Here is a 26,708-nt window from a genome sequence, read left to right on the forward strand (position 1 = left end):
TCATTAGATTTTTACTCAACAACTTCTTGTGTTTATAGTTTTCACAGATCACACTACAAGAAAACTGCTCAGTTTTGATCAGTTATTTCATGAGAAAATGATTATTTTTTGTCAAAATGAGTTTAATTTGATCGCAAAGTGTCCTTCTCGTAACATATAATTCATAAAAAAATGGTCATTTTTCTTGTAGTGTCAATTTATAGAAAAAATGAATAGAATTTGTTTTCAAGACTTTATTAGAGCTAGACTCGACATGCCAAGGCCATACGGCCATGCCTTGTTGATAATCCCATTAGCTTTTAAATTTTAGGAGAAAGTAAAGTAATTAAATATAAAATCTGTACAGATTATATTCATTTATATCATTTGGCTTTAAAAGGCAGGTGGAGATCATAAGGTTCAATCATGGAACTTCTTCTGGCTCTATTTAAGCCTCTATGTATGCACTTAGCAACATAACACAATACAGAGAGCTAAAGCTAAGGCGTTGGTCATACAAATTCAATGATCCACCGTCCGACCAGTCTTCATGATCTGCCGCACATTTAAGCTACAAAATGGAGGAGAGTCTAAAGATTCTCAGATTCTCAAACAAGAAGAGAATTAAAGGTCAAGACCAGCGTATAAACGCTTCATGGTCTCATCGAATCAGTGGATTACCAGAGAAATGTACTCCCTCTCTTACTCTCCACCCTTGTTACATTATTTCCTACATGCATGTTTCTATCAGGATAGATCTTATGTATACGTACATGCTGATGATAAAATTATATATTTCACATTGTGTTTTTTGGATCAGTTCCCATAGCATTTGCCCCTTGCATCGGGTTCAGCATGGGGAATTAAGTTGTTGGAAATGGGGAATCATGGTATTTTTCTTGTTCCTTTTCCGATATCAATGTTGTTTTGTTATCAATGTAAAATAATTAAATATAAAATAATTAATATGTTTACATTACTTTTCATTTTCTTCAGTTTTGGGTTGATATATTATCCATCCATGTTTCCAACCAGCGGCCTTGGGTTGATTAAGATCCATCCTTGGCATCCCCAACTGGAGCGAGGAAGTGGAGAGCATTGATTCACTCTGCCTTCACAAACAACATCATCAGAAAGGTTTGGGTGAGAACGAACAGCTGGCACAGCTCAACCATATGGACGGAGAGGTTTAGGCTGTTTGGCACTTTCTCAAAGTGTTGATCAATTGAAGAAAAACCAAGATCACATATAATGATGATGTTCTGGATCAGCGAGATACCAAATATTTCATTTTATATCATTGTAACGTGTACTTGTATTTTTCTTATCTATCTTGAACCGGATGTAAGACCTCTTTTTGTACTTCGTATATTAAAGCCTTTACATGGAGAGTTAAAAAAATAGATCCAACTCAGTTACATGGAGAGTTGATATTTTCGTGCAACACATGATCTTCATACTCTCTAATCTTAATTAGTTTAACAACAAATTGATGATCTCTATTGTTATATCCTTCTGTTTGAGTCACTTTGTTTCCTGTTGCTCATGAAACAATTGGCCTGACTTGAATAATTTTCATATTAATTAGTTGCACATGCATATTCACTTTGATGATTTTTTACCATCATTACAGTGGGCTGCATGATATAAATTCTGGGTCACTCACTGATTTTACTATATATCCCTTTTCACAGCAGACAGTTTGCTGTTCTGGGCCAGCAATTGCAGTAACATTTTGAAATTACTCCCATATGAAGATAGTATGGGATGATGCTGCTAGCGGTAATAGTTTTTCTCAACCACAAAAAGTCATGTGCCATTAGCAACGTGTACCCAAAGCTGATTCCCAATCAGCTGCAGCAGCAAGATCAGTTTGTCTTTTGTGTTTCTAGCTACCACCAGTCCATACTACAATTTTGAGAAACCTCCTCCAGATATAGTAGTTGTAACTTGGCAGATTCTTAATTCAAATGTTCTGGTTGCATGACCTTCCACTTAAGCATAACCATATAATTTGTCATGTAGCTGTTTCTGCATCTATGGTACTGAAAACTTTATGAAGAATTGACAATCTGCAATCTCGAGAGCAAGAATTCTGGTTACTGCATACGAATGTATTTTAGTTATGTGAAGAAGGTTGTAAAAGAGGATTTGGGTTATATCCTCATATGTGGGTCACTTTAAATGGGCCTCTTCAGAAGTTCAAGGAAGTCAACAAACATATATAATATAGAAAAAAATAAAAAAGAGATGCTTCCAACAAAACTCAAACTCACCCAATTAACACTTTGACAATTTTGATTCAAAAGAAGCCTGGGATTGATTTATGTTTAATATATGACTGCTGATTTGGGATTTGGAGTGACATTCCCTCGAAGAATGTCTCCTCAGTTTTCAAAACCAGTATTAGAAACGAAAAGAAAATTGGTACTTCTAGTAGGCATTGCTTTTCACAATACCAAACAATATAACAGTTTTACTTATATCACATGAAGAGCAACAACGTTTGTTAATCATACTCTCCGAATTTGCATGTAAGTTAGATTATTCTAGAAGCAAATTTCGTTATTGTCCGAATACCAAACAATAAAACAGGCATTTGTACATTTCATGAGCATTCTGTTGGAAGACATGATCAAACATAACACAAGTTCCACTGATACAAACACTACTGAAAATGCACACATCTTTTAAACCAACTACTTGAGTAAAAATCGATTACTCGTAATTGTCCGTCTCACGTTTGCAGTCATATACAGCAATCTTCCTCACTTGAGTGGGTGAAAGCCTGCAACAACAAACCGTACAAGCGATTAGCTCCAACAACCAAAACTATTTTCATGCAAAGTTCTTAATGTTGATGTAGCAGTCATATCTAGGGCTGCACTTACAGCAAAAAAAGTGGCGTGACCAGGTTCACATCCAACATTGCCAACCACCTATTCTTGATTTCTTTTGTCCTCAACACCTTGATCTTCTCAGGAGAAGTACCGGTTCCCCACCCAAGTGGGTCGAACCGAAGTCCTCCAGGATAGCCAACATCTATCCCTGTGAACTTGTTGTCTGTGAAGATCTTTGTGTTTGCAGACCCTGTCTTGATGCTGTCTGCCCAGTCTCTTCCCTCGGCCCAGCTGATCAAGATCAGCTCGATGATGAAGAGAGTGGTTGTGAGTATAAAGGTAAGTAAATGGGCATGCTAGTTTGATCCACTTATACAGATACAGAGTTTTCAAGAAAGAAATCTTTTATTATGGTGGAGAATATAATGATGACCTAGAAAGTTCACAAGGACTAAAAGCCGCAAAGAATTATTAAAGGAACTTAGAAGCATATTTGGTTTAATTAGATGATACACCATTGTCTTGTTTAGAATTTTTAGAATTTTGATGTAGTAAAAATTTTGAGGTGACGTGGTGTCATATGGACCAGTTAGCATATGATATGTGGCATTTATGTGTTCCAGGTCACCAATCTAGAAACCAAGAGTGTTTACCACCCAAACTACTTGTCATTAACAATGGTACACTTGTCAAACAACTTGAAGAAAGAGAGAGGTTGGGCGATATTTCCAACCGGGAGCCCCTTAGGTCTACATTTTCATCTTCCTCAAGGGTTTCCTTCTTGCTTTCTCTCATCTCACTCACTCAAGAACTCAAACACCACTTAGTGAACCCACTTGAGAGAAAATCAAAAGTAGAGTTGGATAACTCCTTTTCAGATCAAACCTTGTACTTTGTAAGTGAGATTGTTCTCTCTCATTTCGGTTTTGGCATATAAAATGGTTAATAATTTTAAGAATGCAGAGTTCTTGGATAAATTTGTTGGAAGTTCAGTCGATCATTGAAAATTTAGGCCAGTCTCTACTTAGCTTTATTTATGAGTTTGTTGTGCAACTTGTGTTTCGACCTGGCTTGTGAGTGACGAGTTTATGAGAAAATTATAGATGTAGGTTCTATTTTAACCTTATAACATGTTTATGTTGATGGTTTTGCAAATAGATCAAGTGGCAGGGGGATCAGAAGTGACCTGACCAAGGGGAATAGGGATTATAAGAATTGTCAGCAACAACTGTCTTGGGTGCAATAATACCAGCACTAATGCAGTAGATCTTATCAGAACTTCGCAACTACGCGTTCTTGGGTGAGAGTAGTACTTTTAGGATGGGTGAACTCCTGAGAAGTCCTCGTGTTGCACCTCTCATTTTTATTTTCACATGTTTGCAAGTGAAATTTAAAAATACAACGACCTAGGAGAGGGAGTTTGGAAAAGTGATGCGATGAAGAGGAACAAGGATTATAAGAATTTTTTGCAACAATATTGATGGATGTGATCATACCTGCACTAATGCAATGGATCCCATCTATAACGCCCCATTCCCGGAGGTCCGGAGAGTTAATTCTTAATACCTCAAATCAACTTAAATAGTACAACTATAAAATCTGAAAAATCCAATAAAATATTAATCAATTTAATCAATCCAAATATCTAACTTCCTCCATGGGGACAATAAATAAAATCTCAATAGCATACATTAAAAACTCTCTAAAACTCGAAATTATCCTTAACTTATCAAATCAAAATATCCGAAACATAAATTCAGTTTACTAACTACGACTCTCAAATAAGCACTTGTACCCTCGGGCACTTATTCCACTCTGATCATCACACTTACTAAAACCTTCTACTCTTGTTCTCCAGCTGAACCATCAAAATTATCTGAAAAATATATGGAGATAAGGGGTGAGTTATCAACAACTCAGTAAGCAGAGGACATATACTAGTGTGTAAACATGAACATTTACAGAAATCAGAATGCAGAACAAAATATTTTCTTTCAGAATGCAGAATCAGAATAATGTTTTCAAAATGCAGCGTCATAACATGTTATCAAAAATATCAGAGCTAAAGTTCGAAAATATTCATAATCAAAATCCCTTTGGCATAGCATAAACTGAAACATCACATCTTATCTTATCAAATCAGAACAAATACCATGTTTAACCCCCGTAATAGGCTTGTGCAAACCCCGATAGCTAACCGAACAGAAACAGAATGTGAATCTTTCCCTTATTTATTCTTGGAGCCCCGAGTGTGCACATAGGAAAGACCACGCACAAAACCACTTTGTTTCCAAAGTGGGTGCACCAGAAACAGAAAAGTTGGTACCAACCCGAACAGAGGCCACAGTTTTACACCCGTGGTGAGATCAGAATGGAACAGAAATAGAAACAGAATGTTATGCCAGAGGTTTTCAGAAATCACATCAGATCATACCAGAGTATACAAAATATTCAAAACTGAACAAAATCATAACACAACATAATTTATGCACAAAATTTCATATTCGCTCTCTTTTTCAAAGTTCAAAAACAGAATGTCAAAAATAAGCTTATGTCTACACCAGTCATGACAGAAAATAATTTATTCTTAAACAGAATCTCATTAGTAATGCAGAACAAATAACTGAGGCAGTCCAAATTTCTTTTCAACTTCAAATATGTATATTTTCTAAAAATAACCTCAGCTCATTTTATTTTAAATGCAAAGTTTAGCATAGGAACCCCGCTTACCTGAACTTCTTAGCTTTTTCGAAATTCCTCAAAAGCGTCGGACAATAATTAATCGTCACCTATAAAATAATCACGTAATTCTCATAAATTTCCAATTAATCATGTATCTCAATATTTAAGCCTAAGATGCTAAAATAACCTATTTTAATTCCTCAAAAACCTAAATTCTCATTATTCCTAATATACCAACATCACTTTCTAACTCATCAATATCCAACATGATAACTCCGACTAAAACATTAAATTCCAATTTATTTATAATTTATAAAACTAAAAATAGCGTAACTATATCGAAATCATTATAAGTAGATGATCATACTTTTGTTTAAATAAAAAAAATATTCTTTTAAAAGGATTTAAAAATAAGATTTTGCATTTACCAATCACTTCAAGAATTCATCAGTATTTTCATAAAAATATTTTGTTAAAAAAAATCAGTCTTTTACAAAAACAACTTAACAAAAAAAAAAAACTCACATGTGCTTAAGTCTAAAAAATAAAAATCACATGCAGTTCACGTTATAAACCCATGATTTCAAAATCCAAAGTACATAATATAAACTCACAAAATTAAACACCCGAAACAATAAATCTAGAGGTATGCTTTAAGGGGTAAAAATGTAATAATACATCCTACTATAGTTCACGTAAAATACATGTACATATATATATATGTACGCCAGAAAAGAAAACTCCACACAGTGCAGCTGAAGCACTTACGGAGAGGTGGGGGCACAACGGCGTGGAGCTAGTGGTTGGCTACAGCGAAAGGGGGTGGCGCTTGGTCATTGGCTGCGAGAGCAAGAGAGGGAGACGAATGAGAGAGGCACACGGTGAGGAAAAAGTGAGGTAGATGCCGAGAGAACGGAGACACCAACAAGAAATGGCGTGAGCTTACCGGGGAAACAGAGGCAGCGTGCGGCAGACAGGGGTGAGGAGACGTCCTCCTTGGGAGTTTCTGTGGGGGCATAGCGCGGAGGAGCTTTCGGTGGAAGGTGTTTTCAGCGGCTAAAGGTGGCTGAATATGCTCTGTTTTTGGATACCAAAACAGAGCAGTCTGATGCTTGTTGTAGAGGCCACGAGACGCTAGGCGACAGCTTCGTGTGATTGGGCAGAGGGCACGGTGGTGAGGTCTACCACTGTGGCTGAGAAGGGGTGCGCTGTTTGCAAAGAGGAGGAATTGCTGGGCTACGACTTCGAGTGGTAGGGCAGCGGCGTGAGGCTTCTACGCGCAGCGGGTGACTCGTGATGATGATCTCCCTCTGCTGGCCGTGCGTGGTGGAGATTTCCGAAATGGGTTATCTTTCGGTGTTGGTGGTTTGCGGTTTCTTGTGGGGCTCGGGCAGGTTGGTGAACGTGGGGTTGAGGAGCCTTGGGGAAGATGAATGCAGCGGCAAGAGGGGTTGGGCTGTGCAGTGTGCGAGAAAAGTGTAACGTAACTAAATATAGCAAAACAAAAGAAAAACCCTAGGGATAAAGAGACGTGTGTGCGGATGGAAGGGTAAACCGTGTGTGTGCATGCATGCTGTGGGCGACGGAAAAAAAAAACCATGTGAAAAAAAATATAGACGGAATGAGAAGAAAACAAACAAAAAAATAAATAAAAATCTAAAGTCCAACTATATCAATTTTGGGTCTGGGTGTTACACCATCAGAACTCCGTAATTAAGCATTCTTAGGCAAGAGTAGTACTAGGAAAGGTGACATCCTGGAAAGTCCTTTTATTACACCCCTCATTTTTATTTCTTCATGTTTGGAATGAAATTTAAAATGATAATGATTTAGGAGGGGACCTTTAGAAAAATAGCGCCGACCCTATCGCATAGCGATAGGTTTCAATCAGCACTCTTAATCGCTGGAGATCGGAAGCAAGGCAACGAAGGGGAATGGGGATTATAAGAATTTTCTGGAACAACCCTGGCAGATGAGATCATATCAAGACTAATGCACCGAATCCCGAGAAAACTCCATAGTTAAGCATGCTTGGGCAAGAGCAGTTCTACGATAGGTGACCTCTTTGGAAGTTCTCATGTTGTACCGCTCATTTTTATTTTTATAGGTTTGCAAGTAGAATTTAAAAACCGACGACTTAGAGCATCCCCAATGCGTTATGTAAAACCCATGATTTTGCAAAATTTGAAGGAAATAGCTCAATATAGCCCATCCAATTGATTATGTATTTTATAACTAATATCCAGTTTGCTACAGTACCATCCTCTATATCTATGGAACACTATTCACACTTGTATAAATAATTAAATAATTTCTCTTTCTACTTTTTACTCTTTATTAATTTCTTTATCTGCTTTCTACCTTTTACTTTACTTGAAATGAATAAAATATATTAAAAGGTATAATATTTAAATGGTATAAAGAAAAAATAAATAAGTTGATGTATGATATATTGTAAAAGTCAGTATGTAAAATAGAAAAAGTGAGTTTTAGTGATGTATTTCAAAGAATAGGATAAAGAATTCAATAGGAGTGCTCTTAGAAGGGAAATTTTAGAACTAGTGTCCCAACCCCCTCGCGTAGTGATGGATATCAATAAAAAAAGGCCAAATTATAGGGTAATCAGAAGTGACGCGACGATGAGGAATGAGGATTTTAAGAATTTTCTGTAACAACCCTTATGAGTGCGATCATATCAGCACTATTGCATCAAATCCCATCAGAACTCTGCAGTTAAGCGAGCTTGGAGAGACTAGTATTAGGATTGGTGACCTCCTGGGCAGTCCTCATGTTCCACCCCTTGTTATGATTTTTCCAAGTTTGAAAGTGAAATTTAAAAAAAAAAATGACTTATGAGGAAAATCTTAGAAAAATCGCGTCGGCCCCATCTTGTAGTGATGAGTATCGATCAGAATACTGAGTCGTAGGGGGGATCGAAAGTGACCAGATGAAGGGGAACGGGGATTATAAGAATTGTCAGCAAGAACCATGACCAAATGATGTATGGTGGCATTAGATGATTGTAAACTATTTATTATATTTCATTTGTGAATCTATCATCTAATGCCACATCATGGGATGATAAGAAAAATGATGATGAGTAGATTTACCATATGGATGAATAGATTAGAGTATTTAATCTAATGCCACATCAAGAGATGCTCGTATTTATCTATATAGTCAAATGTTCATGGCATTAGTCAAATGTTCATGCCACATGTACAATGCTTAAAGAGAGCAACAACTTTGTAGATAAACAAATAGCTGAATATGTTAAATGTTCCCCCCTCCATTTTTTTTTTTTGTTTGCTAAGCATGCTATTGCATCAAGATGCTTCTAACTTATAAATCGGACTCATCTTAATTGAGATTATGAGCATCATGGAAAACGAGATCTACTATCGTTTCATGTCATCAACTGCCCTTTCATGCCCACTAATATCAAATAAGAGACAGAAAGATCAACCTTGAAAAGGGAAAAAAAAACAGTGCCAGAGGAAAGATGATATATCAAAAGTTAGAACCCACAAAAGAATCTATATATTCTAAAATATGTAGAGATTAGTCAAAATCAAACAGGTGCAGCTTCATATATAGATCAAAGAGTAAGACAAGAGTGGAGAGTGGAGGGGGGTTACTTACTTTCTCTGGTCAAGTGCAACATTACATTCTGGTAATTCATTGATTCGATGTGATATTGATATGCAAGGGATTTGAACCATTATTTTGGAAGTCTTGTTTCTTTTCCTCAATACATTCGTATGGATTTCCTTCATCAATGTACAACTCCATTCTTCCATAAAATTTAGGCAAAGAAAACCCTCAATAAGTATAAAGAAGATGAGAAAGTACAGAAGAAGCAAGTAATTAAGTATGAGAGGGGCTAGGATTCTTCTTATTGAAGAATTCCAGACAACCTTTTGAGAGAGCGGCTAGGGTTTCTTTTTTGTGCATACTCGGATGCTTTGAAGGGCGTATTTATAGACTTTGTAGGTGAGTGTAACCTCCCTTGGTTTCTGCATGCCATATTTCCATAACTATCTATCTTTTAATAAATGCAATTTTATCCAGAATTATAAATTGTCACTTTTTTTAATATTTTATTAGGTGTGACAATTCATATTTGTAGGTCGTGTTCGTGTTGTTTCAAGTCATGAACATTTGACTATATGGATCAATGTGAACACAACTTGTTAAGCTGAATGGGTCAGACCTTTAAACTCTAACACGACTAATTTAAATAACGAGTCTTATCGTGTCACCCGTTTTAACCATTTTAATAACTAATTAGAAATATGTCAACACAATATGACTAATTTTAACTCATTTCTTGTTTTAATGGAATATTTTTAGTGTTAATGAACCAAGCTAATTTTTAAAGTTAGCCTATTTAATTTCGGAGTCCCAAAAATAATATAGTTTTACAAATTGATTTTTTAAATGATTTTATTTCTGTTGAAAATATTTATTTTATGTTGAAAACTCTAATTGTTTTTGGGGTCAAGAATAAAAGTTGGATTTCCAACTTAGTTTATTTCCCTTTCCATTTATTCTCTACTCTTTGTTTTCTTTTAGTCCTCGTCTCATTTTCTAAAACTATTTCTTAATTAAAATTCCACCACAAGGACGGACGTTACTATGTCTCTCTCCACATTTACTATTATATTAAATGTTTATAATGTCAATAAATGTTGAGTTCAATGTTGCCTAGCTACGTGTAGCATTAAATATAGTGAAATCTACATATTATTCGTAGTTTTTTTATATTGTAAAAAATGTTTACGATAGAATATTATAGAAAACCACACAAATATTTATAATGACCATAGATGTTGTAATCATGGAGGATTACTATAAGATATATAAATTGTGAAGCATAGTAATTATGAAGGATAAAAAAAGAAACAAAACAGAACCTACTGATAAGACCAAAAAAAAGGGGGGAGGGGGGGATGGGAGATCTGAGGAGCCTTTTAAGAATTAAATAGGAATGATCGGCTTCGTTTGGTATATAAACTTATCTCAACTCATCATTACAACTTTTTCAAATCTCAACAAAAAATATAATAAACAATTTAATTTTTTTAAATCTCAAAATAATAATAATATTAAAAATAATATTCTGACAATATTTTTTCATATCAACTCAACTAAGTTCAACATCCAAACGCAGCCTTAACTTACTATAAACGTTTCACCTATTTCCATTGGGAATATATTTATTATCAATATTTTTCTAAAATGTCATATAAATAAGATATGAACTAATTGGATAAAAATCTTAATTTTATTTTTCTAAATTATGAAGATTTAGAGTGACCGTTATCGAGATAAACTCTAGAAGATATTTATCATAAATTATCTATAATTTGGTCAAAAGAAAGAAAAAAAGTGGCTGAATATAACCATTGAAGGCATATATATCAATTTGTTACAAAAGCAAATTATGTCCACATCTAAACTCTTTCTCTTATTTAGAAGATGAATGGATATCAATGTCTCAATAGGGTTACAATTTTGTAGGGAGTGTTTTCAATATATAAGTTACTCGATCGTTCAAATGTTTACATTGATGAAAAACTTGCATTTCTCACAAATTAGTACCTATTCATTCAACAATTGTATTTAGCTATTTTTGAGTCTTAGTATGATCGAACACAAATAATATATATTTATTTATTTTACAACGTTGTCATAAAATAATATTGTTTTGGATTCTTATACTTCTGTTCTAACATAATCTTTTTAATTTATAATTCAAATTATTAAAGCTATCAACTTTTGTTATGGATTACTATTTGTGTAATAATTTATATTATCAGCAGAAATCTTGATAAAATGTAAGGGTGGAAATTATATGTGACATGCATGACTCATCATGAACCCAACATGAATACAATACAAAATTAGTGTGTTTGAGTTTAATATAAATAGGTTCAGGTCAAAACGGGTTGACCCGTTAAGACATGATTAATAAATGAATCAATAACAGGTTAACTAGCTTAACCCAAAATCAAATAACAATAAACTGTTTAAACTTTATTTCAAATTTACAATTTTATTATTGTTTGATTGTAATATTGATATTTTTTAATATGCTTATATTTTTATTATTAGAGTTGCAATTCTGGACCTATGCTCATATTTGTTGTTGTTAGGTTTGTAATATTGATTTTATTATAGGTTAAAATTTGAAAATATTGATATATTTTGGTAGTAGGTAGCCTTGTTTTTAGGTATTGTGGCTACTAATAAATATAGATTTTAAATTTCATGTGAAATTATATTAATCGGGTCAAATGCATTATGTAAGTTAGTTTAACATATCTTGGGTACGTAAGGGCTGGGCTTTTCAATGGTTTTGGGTCTTGGGTTGGCCAATCACATGCATACATGGGCTAGGTCTAATTTTATGGCTTTGGTCACTAAAAAATTAATAAATGGGTTTCAACTCAATTATTGAGCCAGATAGGAACAACGTTTTTTTTTTTGCCCTAGGATGTTTAACCCTAATACCCGCTTCTTCCTTTCCTATTCTTTTCTCTCTCTCTTCCTCCTAGCCACCCAGCCCTTATCCCCAGATTTTCTCCCTTTTTCTGTCTCCCCCGCAATCCCACTTCTCCCTATCCCAGCCCCTTCTCATGATGAGCCTAGCAAGCCCACGGTAACAACCAGCCACGCTGCCATTGACTATAGTGTCTGAAACCTTTCCCACCACGCCTTGTCGGCCTCTCTCTCTCTCTCTCTCTCTCTCTCTCTCTCTCTCGCCATTTTACTAGGCTAGGGCTCCGCCGCCATCTACCTTGCTATTTTAAATATAGCGGATACTTTTTAAATTGAGCCATGTGTTTAAAGAAGTATTTTAATGAAGTACTTTTAGTGTTATTAAACTAAACCTAATTTCTAAAGTTAGCCTCTTTAAAAATTAGATTTGGTTCAATAACACTAAATGATATAGTTTTACAAATACATTTCATTTAAATAATTGTATTTCTCTTGGAGATATTTAGCAAGATTAATGTATTTTATTTATTTCCAAAACTCTAATTATTTTGGGGTCAAGAATAAAAGTTGGATTATCAACTTGGTCTATTCCCCTTTCCGTTTATTCTTTACTCATTGTTTTATATTTCTCCCCTTTTATATATCTTGAGGAGAAAATGAAAGATTTTAAAAAAGTTAGTAATTTGCGTCTTATTTTTAAAAATTAGTTTTTAAAATCCCACAATAAGGATGGGCATTACAATATGTCTCTCTCCACATTTAATATAACATTAATCGATGACTTCAATGTTATCTGTGTGTAGCATTAAATATAGTGAAGTCTACATATTATTTCTATTTTCTAAAATTGTAGAAAATCTTTAGGATAGAATATTATAGAAAATCATACAATGGCCATAAATGCTGTAATCATGGAGGATTACAATAAGATATATTAATTATGAAGGATAGAAAAAGAAACAAAACAAAACCTACTAATAAGACCAATCAAAAAAGGAAAGAGAGATCTGAGGAGCCTTTCAATAAATTAATTAGGAATGAAATATCACTAATTTAGTATAAACGTTTCACCTATTTCCATTGGGAATAAATTTATTTAGAGTATTTCTTTCAATGTAAAATATGAACTGATATGATTGTCGGATAAAAATCTTAAAATTTTATTATGAACTGAGTGAACGTTATCGAGAAAAAATCTAGAAGATCTTTATCCTAGATTATCTATAATTTGGTCAAAAGAAAGGCAAAAAAATCGCTGAATATAACCATAAGGAATAGATATCAAGTTATTACAAATGCAAATTATGTTCGTATAAAAACTTTTTCTCTTATTTAGAATATGAGTGGATATCAATGTCTAAATAGGCTTAAGACTGCCAAGAGCATTATGGTTTGAGGGCATATGACCAGGTTGTCCAAATGAAAAATCTGAGTTCGAAACCCCCACCAACCTTGTATAAAAAGGGGGGTTAGGACTTTGTGGAGTGTGTTTTCAATATGAAAAATTCTATTTATAAGCCTCGTCTCAGACACCACACACATTTTCCTCTTCTTTATTTATAAAAATTCTTTATTTATAAAAATTCTATTTATAAGCCCTAGGATGTTTAACCCTAATACCCGCTTCTTCTTTTCCTCTTCTTTTCTCTCTCTCTTCCTCCTAGCCACCCAGCCCTTATCCCCAGATTTTCTCCCTTTTTCTCTCTCCCCCACAATCCCACTTCTCCCTATCCCAGCCCCTTCTCATGATGAGCCTAGCAAGCCCACGGTAACAACCAGCCACGCTGCCATTGACTATAGTGTCTCAAACCTTTGCCACCATGCCTTGTCTGCCTCTCCCTCCTCTCTCTCTTTCTCTCTCTCTCTCTCTCTCTCTCTTGCCATTTTACTAGGCTACGGCTCCGCCACCGTCCACCTTGTTATTTTAAATATAGTGGATACTTTTTAAATTGAGCCAAGTGTTTTAAAAATCTTCTAAATATTTTATAAGTCCAAAATTATTTTAATGAAGTAGTTTTAGTGTTATTGAACTAAACCTAATTTCTAAAGTTATTCTCTTTAAAAATTAGGTTTGGTTCAATAACACTAAATGATATAGTTTTAAAAATACATTTCATTTAAATAATTTTATTTCTCTTGGAGATATTTAGTAAGATTAATGTATTTTATTTATTTCGAAAACCCTAATTATTTTGGGGTCAAGAATAAAAGTTGGATTATCAACTTGGTCTATTCCCCATTGCATTTATTCTTTACTCATTGTTTTCTACTTCTCCCCTTTTATATATCTTGAGGAGAAAATGAAAGATTTTAAAAAAGTTAGTAATTTGTGTCTTATTTTAAAAAATTATTTTTTAAAATCCCACAATAAGGATGGACATTACAATATGTCTCTCTCCACATTTAATATAACATTAATCGATGACTTCAATGTTATCTGTGTAGCATTAAATATAGTGAAGTCAACATATTATTTCTATTTTCTAAAATTGTAGAAAATCTTTAGGATAGAATATTATAGAAAATCATACAATGGCCATAAATGCTGTAATCATGGAGGATTACAATAAGAAATATTAATTATGAAGGATAGAAAAAGAAACAAAACAAAACCTACTAATAAACAAAACAAAAAAGGAAAGAGAGATCTGAAGAGCCTTTCAATAAATTAATTAGGAATGAAATATCACTAATTTAGTATAAACATTTCACCTATTTCCATTGGGAATAAATTTATTAAGAGTATTTCTTTCAATGTAAAATATGAACTGATATGATTGTTGGATAAAAATCTTAAAATTGTATTCTGAACTGAGTGAACGTTATCGAGAAAAAAATCTAGAAGATCTTTATCATAGATTATCTATAATTGGGTCAAAAGAAAGGCAAAAAAATCGCTGAATATAACCATAAGGAATAGATATCAATTTATTACAAATGCAAATTATGTTCATATAAAAACTCTTTCTCTTATTTAGAAGATGAGGGGATATCAATGTCTAAATAGGGTTAAGATTGCCAAGAGCCTGATGGTTTGATGGCATATGACCTGGTTGTCCAAATGAAAAATTTGAGTTCGAAACCCCGACCCGCCTTGTATAAAAAAAAAAAAAAAGGGATAAGACTTTGTGGAGTGTGTTTTCAATATGAAAAATTCTATTTATAAGCCTCGCCTCACACTCTACACACCATTTTTCTTTTTTAATTTTTTTTTCTCTTACCAAATGTGTGGTATATGGTTGATGAATAGAAGAATTCTATTATTTTAAGAAGAATAAAACCATTAAAAAAATAAAAAAAAATAAAAAAATAAAAGAAAGTGTGGTGTGTGATGTATATGCTTATGAGTAGCAAAACTCTTTCAATATATAAGTTACTTATTCAAATGTTAACATCATTGACAAACTTGTGTTTATCACAAATTAATACCTATTCATTCAAGAATTGTATTCAGTCATTTTGAGTATGTACAAACACAACTAATATATAATCATTTTATAATAAAATAATAGTTTTCTTAGATTATTATAATTTTGTTCTAACATAATTGTTTTAACCTATAATTCAAGTTTTTAAAGCTGTCAACTTTTATTATGGATTAATATTTTTTCTAATAATTTATAATATCAATTTTATTAGCAAAAATTCTGATAAAATGTAAGGGTGTCAATATTTGATATGACCCGTGAACCCCACATGAACATGACACAAAATTAGTTGGTTTCAGTTTAATATAAATGAGTTTAGGTCAAATCAGCTTGACCCATTAAGACACAATTAATAAATGGATCAATAACAAAACAATCCGCTTAAGCTAAAATCAATCTGCAATAACTCGTTTAAATTTTATTTCTAAATTAAAATTTTAGTACTGTTAAATTGTAATATTGATATTTCTTAACATGCTTATATTTTTATTATTGAGATTGTAATTCTAGACTTATACTAATATTAATATTGGTTTTATTATAGGTTAAAATCTGAAAAATATTGATATTTTTTGTTAGTAGGTAGTCTGAATGTTTTCTTTTTTACATATTGTAGCTACTAATAAATATTGATTTTAACTTTTATGTGAAACTATGTTAGTCGGGTTAAATCGATTTTGCACGTAGTTCAACCCATTTATATGAAATTGAATAAAATGAGTCGTGTCATGTTGACCCATTTAGGATTAGTTATTAAACGGGTCAAAACGGGTGACATAACATGACACGAATTACCACCCCTAATAAAATATTAAAATAATAATAATTTGAATTCTAGCTAGAAAAAAATTTTGTTTATTAAAAAAGGGATAATTATGTAAATATGGTCTGAGGCGGAGAAACCAAGGGCAATTATACTCGCCTGCAAACTCTATAAATACGCCGGTTAGAGCATCCGAGTATGCATAGAAAAGAAACCCTAGTTGCTCCCTCTAGAGGTTGTCTGGAATTCTTCAATATGAAGAATCCTAGCCCCTTTCATACTTAATTACTTGCTTCTTTGGTACTTTCTCATCTTGTTTATACTTATTGAGGATTTTCTTTACCTAGATTTTACAGAAGAATGGAGTATTATACTGATGAAAGAAATCCAAACGAATGTTTTAAGGGAAAGAAACAAGAGTTCCAAAGTATTTGGTTCAAATCTCTTGCATATCAATATCACATCGAATCAATGAGTTACCAGAATGTAATGTTGCGCCTGATCGGAGAAAGTAAGTAGCCCACCTTTGCCTTTTTCTTACTCTCCTGGAATGTAATTAAACAAATTATATGTTGTGATAAGTTATTTCCTGGAAAAATAATTATTTTCTGTCAAAATGAGTTTAATTTGATCGCAAAGAGTCATTTTCGTTACATATAATTCGTTACAAATGATCATTTTTCTTGTATTGTCAATTTATAGAAAAAATGAATATATAGAAATTGTTTTTTGCGACTTTATTACAGCTAGACTCGACATGCCAAGGCCATACGGCCATGCCTTGTTGATAATCCCATTAGTTTTGAAATTTTAGGAGAAAGTAAAGTAATTAAATATAAAATCTGTAGAGATTATATTCATTTATATCATTTGGTTTTAAAAGGCAGGTGGAGATCATAAGGTTCAATCATGAAACTTCTTCTGGCTCTATTTAAGCCTCTATGCAGTTAGCAACATATATAACACAATTCAGAGAGCTAAAGCTAAGGCGTTGGTCATACAAGTTCAATGATCCACCGTCCGACCAGTCTTCATGATCTGCCGCACATTAATTAAGCTACAAAATGGAGGAGAGTCTAAAGATTCTCAGATTCTCAAACAAGAAGAGAATTAAAGGTCAAGACCAGCGTATAAACGCTTCATGGTCTCATCGAATCAGTGGATTACCAGAGAAATGTAATCCCTCTCTTACTCTCCACCCTTGCTACATTATTTCCTACATGCATGTTTCTATCAGGATAGATCTTATATATACGTACATGCTGATGATAAAATTATTTCTCATTGTGTTTTTTGGATCAGTTCCCATAGCATTTGCTCCTTGCATCACGTTCCGCATTGGGAATTAATTGGTTAGAAATGGGGAATCATGGTATTTTCTTGTTCCTTTTCCGATATCAATGTTGTTTTGTTATCGAAGTAAAATAATTAAATATAAAATAATTAATATGTTTACATTACTTTTCATTTTCTTCAGTTTTGGGTTGATATATTATCCATCCATGTTTGCAACCAGCGGCCTTGGGTTGATTAAGATCCATCCTTGGCATCCCCAACTGGAGCGAGGAAGTGGAGAGCATTGATTCACTGATCAGCCTTCACAAACAACAACATCAGAAAGGTTTGGGTGAGAACGAACAGCTGGCACAGCTCAACCATATGGACGGAGAGGTTTAGGCTTCTTGCCACCAAATTTTCTCAAAGTTTTGATCAATTGAAGAAAAACCAAGAAGATCACATATAATGATGATGTGCTGGATCAGCGAGATACCAAATATTTCATTTTATATCATTGTAACGTGTACTTGTATTTTTCTTATCAATCTTGAACCGGATGTAAGACCTTTTTTTGTACTTCGTATATTCAAGCCTTTACATGGAGAGTTAAAAAAATAGATCCAACTCAGTTACATGGAGAGTTTATATTTTCGTGCAACACATCTTCATACTCTCTAATCTTAATTAGTTAAACAACAAATTGATGATCTCTATAGTTATATCCTTCTGTTTGAGTCACTTTGTTTCCTGTTTCTCATGAAACAATTGGCCTGACTTGAATAATTTTCATATTAATTAGTTGCACACGCATATTCACTCTGATGATTTTTTACCATCATTACAGTGGGCTGCATGATATAAATTCTGGGTCACTCACTGATTTTACAATATATCCGGCCCTTTTCACAGCAGACAGTTTGCTGTTCTGGGCCAGCAATTGCAGTAACATTTTAAAATTACAGATAGTAAAGGATGATGCTGCTAGCGGTGATAGTTTTTCTAAACCACAAAAAGTCATGTGCCATTAGCAACATGTACACAAAGCTGATTCGCAATCAGGTGCAGCAGCAAGATCAGTTTGTCTTTTGTGTTTCTACAATTTTGAGAAACCTCCGATCCAGATATAGTAGTTGTAACTTGGCAGATTCTTAATTCAAATGTTCTGGTTGCATGACCTTCCACTTAAGCATAACCATATAATTAAATTGTCATGTAGCTGTGTCTGCATCTATGGTACTGAAAAGTTAATTATGAAGAATTGACAATCTGCAATCTCGAGAGCAAGAATTCTGGTTACTGCATATGAATGTATTTTAGTTATGTGAAGAAGGTTGTAAAAGAGGATTTGGGTTATATCCTCATATGTGGGTCACTTTAAATGGGCCTCTTTAGAAGTTCAAGGAAGTCAACAAACATATATAATATAGAAAAAAATCAAAAAGAGATGCTTCCAACAAAACTCACCCAATTAACACTTTGACAATTTTGATTCAAAAGAAACCTGACATTGATTTATAGGTTAGTTTCTAAACCATACGGCCTTTCCATCTCCAAAGCCATCAAAAGAGTTGCATTGATTCATGTCATTATGTCGATGAAATAAATTATCAGTTAAAGACTCTCAACATGTCATCAACGCATGGCATTGATCTATGTTTAATATATGACTGCAGATTTGGGATTTGGAGTGACATTCCCTCCAAGAATGTCTCTTCAGTTTTCAAAACCAGTATTAGAAACGAAAAGAAAATTGGTACTTCTAGTAGGCATTGCTTTTCACAATACCAAACAATATAACAGTTTTACTTGTATCACATGAAGAGCAACAACGTCTGTTAATCATACTCTCCGAATTCAAACAACTTGAAGAAAGAGATCTAGAGAGGTTGGGCGATATCTCCAAGCGGGAGTCCCTTAGGTTGACATTTTCATTTTCCTCAAGGCCGGTTTCCTTCTTGCTTTCTCTCATCTCACTCACTCAAGAACTCAAACACCACTATAGTTAGTGAACCCACTTGAGAGAAAATCAAAGTAGAGTTGGATAACTCCTTTCCAGACCAAACCTTGCACTTTGTAAGTGAGATTGTTCTCTCTCATTTTGGTTTTGGCATATAAAATGGTTAGTAATTTTAAGAATGAGTTCTTGGATAAATTTGTTGGATGTTTAGTCCATCATTGAAAATGTAGGTCTCTACTTAGCTTTATTTATGAGTTTGTTGTACAACTTGTGTTTCCTTACTTGTGAGTGAAGAGTTTATGAGAAAATGATAGATCTAGGTTCTGTTTTAACCTTATAACATGTTTATGTTGATGGTTTTGCAAATAGATCGAGTGGCAGAGGGATCAGAAGTGACCCAACCAAGGGGAATAGGGATTATAAGAATTGTCAGCAACAACTGTGGTGGGTGCAATCATACCAGCACTAATGCAGTAGATCCTATCAGAATTTCGCAACTACGCATTCTTGTGTGAGAGTAGTACTATTAGGATGGGTGAACTCCTGAGAAGTCCTCGTGTTGCACCTCTCATTTTTATTTTCACATGTTTGCAAGTGAAATTTAAAAATACGATGACTTAGGAGAGGGAGTTTGGAAAAGTGACACGATGAAGAGGAACAAGGATTATAAGAATTTTTTGCAACATCATTGACGGATGTGATTATACCCGCACTAATGCAATGGATCCCATCAGAACTCCGCAATTAAGCATTCTTAGGTAAGAGTAGTACTAGGAGAGGTGACGTCCTGGAAAGTCCTTTTATTACACCCCTTGTTTTTATTTTTCATTTTTATTTCTTCATGTTTGGAATGAAATTTAAAAAGATAACGATTTAGGAGTGGACCTTTAGAAAAATTGCGTCGACCCTATCGCATAACGATGGGTTTCGATCAGCACTCTTAATCGCAGGAGATCGGAAGCAAGGCAACGAAGGGGAACAGGGACTATAAGAATTTTCCGAGAAAACTAATGCACCGAATCCCAAGAAAACTCCATAGTTAAGCATGCTTGGGCAAGAACAGTTCTACGATAGGTGACCTCTTTGGAAGTTCTCATGTTGTACTGCTCATTTTTATTTTTATAGGTTTGCAAGTAAAATTTAAAAACCGACGACTTAGAGCATCCCCAATGGGTTAAGTAAAACCCATGATTTTACGTAAAATTTGAAGGAAATAGTTCAATATAGCCCATCCAATTGATTATGTATTTTATAACTATTATCCAGTTTGCTATAGTTTCATCCTTTACATCTATGGAATACAATTCACACTTGTATAAATATGTAATTAATTTCTCTTTCTACTTTTTACTCTTTATTCATTTATTTATCTACTTTCTATATGTTACTTTACTTGAAATGAATAAAATATATTAAAAAGTATAATATTTAAATGATATAAAGAAAAAATAGATAAGTTGATGTATGATATATTGTAAAAGTCAGTATGTAAAATAGAAAAAGTGAGTTTTAGTGATGTATTTTAAAGAATATGATAAAGAATTCAATAGGAGTGCCCTTAGAAGGGAAATTTTAGAACTAGTGTCCCACCCCTCGCGTAGTTATGGATGTCAATAAAAAAAGGCCAAATTATAGGATAATCAGAAGTGACGCGACGATGAGGAATGAGGATTTTAAGAATTTTCTGTAACAACCCTTATGAGTGCGATCATATCAGCTTATGAGTGTGATCATATCAGCACTATTGCATTAGATCCCATCAGAACTCTGCAGTTAAGCGAGCTTGGAGAGACTAGTATTAGGATTGGTGACCTCCTCGGCAGTCCTCATATTTCACCCCTTGTTTTGATTTTTCCAAGTTTGTAAGTGAAATTTTTTTTAAAAAAAAAAAAAGACTTATGAGGGAAATCTTAGAAAAATCGCGTCGGCCCCCATCTCGTAGTGATGAGTATCGATCAGAATACTGAGTTGTAGGGGGGATCGAAAGCGACCAGATGAAGGGGAACGGGGATTATAAGAATTGTCAGCAACAACCATGACGTGTGCGAACATAACTGCACTAATGCATTGGATCCCATCAGAACTCCACAATTAAGCATGCTTGGGCAAGAATATTACTAATATGGGTGACCTACTAGAAAGTCCTTGTGTTGCGCCCTTTGTTTTTTTATTTTCAAAGGTCTGCAAATGAAATTTAAAAAAAGAAGACATAGTTAGCGAAGTTTCAACCCAACCCATACCAATGTGTATCGATCAAAACTTCAAATAAGAGGGGGATTAGAAGGGATGCCACAAAAGGGAATGAGGGTTATAAGAACTTTCTATAACAAATCCTAACAGGTCCAATCATACCAACACTAATGCACTGGATCTGATCAGAAGTTAGTAGTTGAACGTGCTTGGGCGAGAGTATTATTAGAACGGGCGACATCTGTCAGAGTCCTCGTGCTGAACCCCTCATTTTTAATTTTAAAAGTTTGCAAGTGAAATTTAAAAAACGATGACCTATGAGAGGAATTTTAGAAAAATCGTGCCGATCCCATTGCATAGTGATAGGAATCAAACAGAATGCCGAATTTCAAGGGGATTAGAAGCAACGCAAGGAAGGGGAACGATATTTCTAAGAATTGTCTACAACAACCATTACGGGTGCGAACATACTAGTATTGTTGCATTAGATCCCATCTGAACTTAGCAATTAAGCATCCTTGGGTGAGAGTATTACTAGGATGGGTGACCTCTTGGGAAGTTCTCGTGTTGCACACATCATTTTTATTTTCACAGGATTGCAAATGAATTTAAAAGAAGGACGACCTAGGAGGGGAAGTTTAGAAAAATTGCATTAAGCCCCTTGAGTATCGATGGATATCGATCAAAAATCTATATCGCAGGGAGATTGGAAGCTACACGATGAAGGGGAGTGAGTATTATTAGAAGAAAAATGATAATCACACAACACTTTATACAACACTTTCTACAACAATGTTTTAAAAGGAGGGATATTTTTGTAAAATATCTTATAAAACTAACATCACTTTACAAAAATACCCTTATTTTATAACATGTGTTGTGAAAAGTGTTGTACAAAGTGTTGTGTGTTTATCACTACTCTTATTAGAATTTTCTACAACAACCTTAATAGATGTGATCATACCAGGACTAATGCACCGGATCCCATCAGAACTCTACAGTTAAACGTGCTTGGGTGAAAGTAGTACTAGGATTGGTGACATCTTGGGAAGTCCTCATTTTGGACCACTCTTCCTTATTTTTTGTTTTTGTTTTTACAGGTTTATGAGTGAGATTTTAAAAAACAATGACTTAGGATTGGAATATTAGGAAAATCGCACTGACACCATCGCATAGCTATGGGTATTGATCAAAACATCGAATGACATGAGGATCAGACCTTACTCACCAAGTTTTGGATTGTTCACCGACCAATAGGGAACGTGAGTTGGGTTTAGACCGTCATGAGACAGGTTAGTTTTACCCTAATGATAACAGTGTCGCAATAGCAATTCAACCTAGTAAGAGAGGAACCTTTGATTCGCATAATTTCTCATTGCACTTGGTTGAAAAGAGTTGTAAAGACACTAGCATAAAGCTATAGTACGTTTGATTATGACCGAACGCCTCTAAGTAAGAATCTAGGCTAGAAGCAACCCATGCACCCATTGCCCGATTGCTGACCTGTAGTAAGGGCCTCATGGCCCCCAGAGGAACTTGTGGTTGGTGAAGCCCTCATACGGAAAAGTTGTGTGAGCCGCTTTAAATTACAATTCTCACTAATCGACAGGTAGAATCCTTTGAAGATGACTTAAATACACAAAGGGTTATTGTAAGCAAGTGGCCTTGTAGAGTGGCCTTTTTGCCACGATCCACTAAGATTCAACCCTGTGTCGCTTCGGTTCGTCCCTCCCCCTCAAACTACATCACTTTCCATGATTAGCTAAGCAAGGTTAGTACCATGCACTCGTCCAAAATCACTGCATGGCATGTTGCTTTGGTTTGAACCCAGTTGCATGCACATAGGTGCCTTGATTTAACGCATCAACCTCGGCCCACCCGACCAGCATGCATGCACACGAGAGCCTCAGTTTGGCACATCAGCCTCGGCCCAACCCCATTAGCATACATGCACCCGGTGCCCCTATACATGCATGCCATGAATGCACACAATCACTAATGGAAGCTCAGCTCAGCAGCCATCGTCGTGCACTAAGCCCCCATGCCTTTCTCTCCTTGTTTCTCTATTTCTTCCATCTCTTAGTCACTCAATACTGCTACCCACTACCAAGCCTACCGCCGTGAGACCCAGCGGTTATTATGTAGGAACCAATCATCAACGCAAGCAGCAGCAAGCGATGGTTGAGTAGAGCACCAGCCACCACCAGAGAAGTCGAAACCCACAAATAACCTAGTCCAATGTCTAGTCGTGCATGTCCGTCGCCTATGCCACCAATGCTCCTCCATAAGCCGAGCTCCACCTATCAAAAGTCGAGCAGCACAGCCTACATCTCAACCATTGTGAAGAAAGTCACCTAATCGGCCTCCTCTTCAACTACAGCACCAGCCATCCTAGAACTTTCTCTTCAAGGCCCAGGCCACCGTAACTCAGCCACCAATCTAAATGGAGCATCTTCCTCCACTGTAACCAACAGCTCTTTTCTCCTCGAATTGGTCACGATCATCGTCTAAACGTTTTAAATATCAAGTATTTATTTTAAATATGGTGGATGATTTTTAAATTGAGACAAGTGTTTTAAAAATCTTCTAAATATTTTATGAGTCAAAAATTATTTTAATGGAGTACTTTAGTGTTATTGAGCCAAACTAATTTTTAAAGTTAGCCTCATTAAAAATTAGGTTTGGTTCAATAACACTAAATGATATAGTTTTATAAACATATTTTATTTAAATGATTTTATTTCTCTTGAAAATATTTCGTAATATTGTAGTATATTTATGTTCAAAATTATAATTATTTTGGGGTCAAGAATAAAAGTGGATTTTCAACTAGTCTATTTCCCTTTCCATCTATTCTTTACTCTTTATTTTCTATTAGTCCCCTTTTATATCCTAGGGAAAAATGAAATATTTTAAAAAGTTCAATAATTTACATCTCATTTTTAAAATCTATTTTTTAACGTCCCACCACAAAGATGGGCATTATAGTGTCTCTCTCCACATTTAATATGGTATTAAATGATGAGTTCAATGTTGTCTATGTGTAGTAGTATTAAATATAGTGAAGTCTATATATTATTTCTATTTTTTAAAATTGTACAAAATCTTTAGGATAGAATATTATAGAAAATCATACAAATATTTATAATGGCCATAATGCTGTCATCGTGGGGGATTACGATAAGATATATTAATTATGAAGCATAATATTTATGAAGAATAAAAAAACAGAAACAAAACAAAAAGTACTAATAAGACAAAAAAAAAAAAGAAAAAGGAAAGGGAGATGATCTTAGGACCTTTTCAATAAATTAATTATTATAATTAGGAATGAAACATTACTAACTTACTATAAATGTTTCACCTATTACCATTGGAAATAAATTTATTAACAGTATTTCTTTAAAATGTGGTATAAATAAAATATGAAGTACTGATATGATTGTCGGATAAAGATCTTAAGATTTTTGTATGGACTGTGAAGATTTATAAGAGTGACTGTTATCGAAAAAAGAATATCTTTATCCTAAATTATCTATAATTTGGTCAAAAGAAAGACAAAACATGTTTAGAATATGAGTGGATAGATATCAATTTGATACAAATGCAAATTATGTCCATATCAAAACTCTTCCTCTTATTTAGAGTATGAGTGGATATCAATGCCTAAATAGGGTTAAAACTTTCTGGGGAGTGTTTTCAATATATAAGTTACTTATTCAAATGTTAACATTAATAATAATAATAAAAAAAAAGACTTATGTTTCTCACAAATTAATACCTATTCATTCAACAGTTGTATTTAGTCATTCTCGAGAGCAGACACAACTAAAATATAATTATTTTATAATAAAATAATATTTTTCTTGGATTATTATACTAAATTCTATTTGCAGTCTCCACTTAGGAATTGTATGTGCAGGCCCTTTATTAAATGAGAAAAATTCATCATTTTAGGAGGGATAGTTTTGTAATTTTAAAAAAATTTAAAGATAAAATTGTCTGGACTTGCATTGCAATCCCCAAATGGGGATTGTACCTAACATTGCTCTTTGTTCTAACATAATTTTTTTAATGTATAATTCAAATTGTTAAATGATCTGCCAACATTTATTATCGATTATTATTTTTCTAATAATTTATAATATCAAATTTTATCAACAGAAATTATGATAAAATATAAGTGTGGTAATATGTGACATGACCCGTGAATCTAACACGAACACGTCACAAAATTTACAAGTTTGAATTTAATATAAATAGGTTCGGGTCAAAACGAGTTGACCCGTTAAGATAAAATTAATAAATGAGTCAATCCGCTTAACCTAAAATCGACCTGCAATAACTCGTTTAAATTTTATTACTTAATTAAAACTTTATTATTGTTGAATTGTAATATTGATATTTCTCAATATACTTATATTTTTATTATTGAGATATTAATTCTAGACCTATGCTCATATTATTTATTGTTGGGTTTGTAGTATTGGTTTTATTATAGGATAAAATCTGTAAAATATTGATATTTTTTGTTAGTAGGTAATCTGATTGTTTTTTTTTTTTTTTTTAAGATGTTGTAACAACTAAAAGATATTGATTTTAAATTTTTTGTGAAATTATATTAATTAGGTTAAATGGATTATAAGGGTAGTTCAACCCATTTACATGAAACAGCTTAAAATGAGTTGTGTCGTGTTGAACCACAATTATTAAAAGGGTCAAAACGGGTCATAGGAAACGACACGACTCGTTATTTAAATGGGTCATGTTAAGGTTTAAATGTCTGCCCGTTTAGCTTAACAAATCATGTTCGGGTCGATCCATATAGTTGAATGTTATTGACTTAACACGATACGAAAAACGGCCTGTGTATACGAATTGCCACCCTTAATCAAATATTAAAAAAATGTGATAATTTACAATTCTAGCTAGGTAAAATTTTATTTATTTAAAAAGGGATAATTATGTAAATATGGTCTATTGCAGAGAAACCAATGGCGGTTATAATCGCCTACAAACTTTATAAATACGCCCTTTAGAGCATCTGAATATGCACATAAAAGAAACCTTAGCTGCTCTCTCTAGAT

At 33.9% G+C, this 26,708-nt stretch overlaps 1 protein-coding gene and 4 pseudogenes across 1 annotated transcript; 4 read left to right on the forward strand and 1 right to left on the reverse strand.

Moving 5' to 3' along the window:
* Positions 1–2,596: 2,596 nt before the first annotated feature.
* LOC118344781 (chlorophyll a-b binding protein, chloroplastic-like) lies at positions 2,597–4,339 on the reverse strand. The gene is made up of 3 exons (XM_035686175.1): positions 4,316–4,339; positions 2,871–3,175; positions 2,597–2,767 (listed from the first exon to the last, which is right to left on the reverse strand). Exons 1-3 carry the CDS (start codon positions 4,337–4,339, stop codon positions 2,698–2,700), a joined length of 399 nt encoding a protein of 132 aa, XP_035542068.1. The 3' UTR covers positions 2,597–2,697.
* A 15,785-nt stretch (positions 4,340–20,124) lies between these two features.
* LOC118344943 lies at positions 20,125–20,243 on the forward strand (annotated as a pseudogene).
* Positions 20,244–21,471: 1,228 nt separating this feature from the next.
* On the forward strand, positions 21,472–21,590 carry LOC118344932 (annotated as a pseudogene).
* A 488-nt stretch (positions 21,591–22,078) lies between these two features.
* Positions 22,079–22,197, forward strand: LOC118344921 (annotated as a pseudogene).
* A 374-nt stretch (positions 22,198–22,571) lies between these two features.
* On the forward strand, positions 22,572–22,690 carry LOC118344900 (annotated as a pseudogene).
* The last annotated feature ends 4,018 nt before the right edge of the window (positions 22,691–26,708 follow it).

Source organism: Juglans regia, chromosome 16 (assembly GCF_001411555.2).
Source record: "Juglans regia cultivar Chandler chromosome 16, Walnut 2.0, whole genome shotgun sequence".
NCBI classification, from domain to species: Eukaryota; Viridiplantae; Streptophyta; class Magnoliopsida; order Fagales; family Juglandaceae; genus Juglans; species Juglans regia.

What these genes read in the sequence shown, in the direction of transcription:
- LOC118344781 (XM_035686175.1), bottom strand. Translation starts at nt 4,339, where the DNA reads ATGGGATCCATTGCATTAGTGCAG. An exon ending in GATCCATTGCATTAGTGCAG is followed by an intron (nt 3,176 to 4,315) that starts GTATGATCACAT and finishes GGATCAAACTAG; the next exon opens with CATGCCCATTTACTTACCTT. An exon ending in GTCACGCCACTTTTTTTGCT is followed by an intron (nt 2,768 to 2,870) that starts GTAAGTGCAGCC and finishes TTGTTGTTGCAG; the next exon opens with GCTTTCACCCACTCAAGTGA.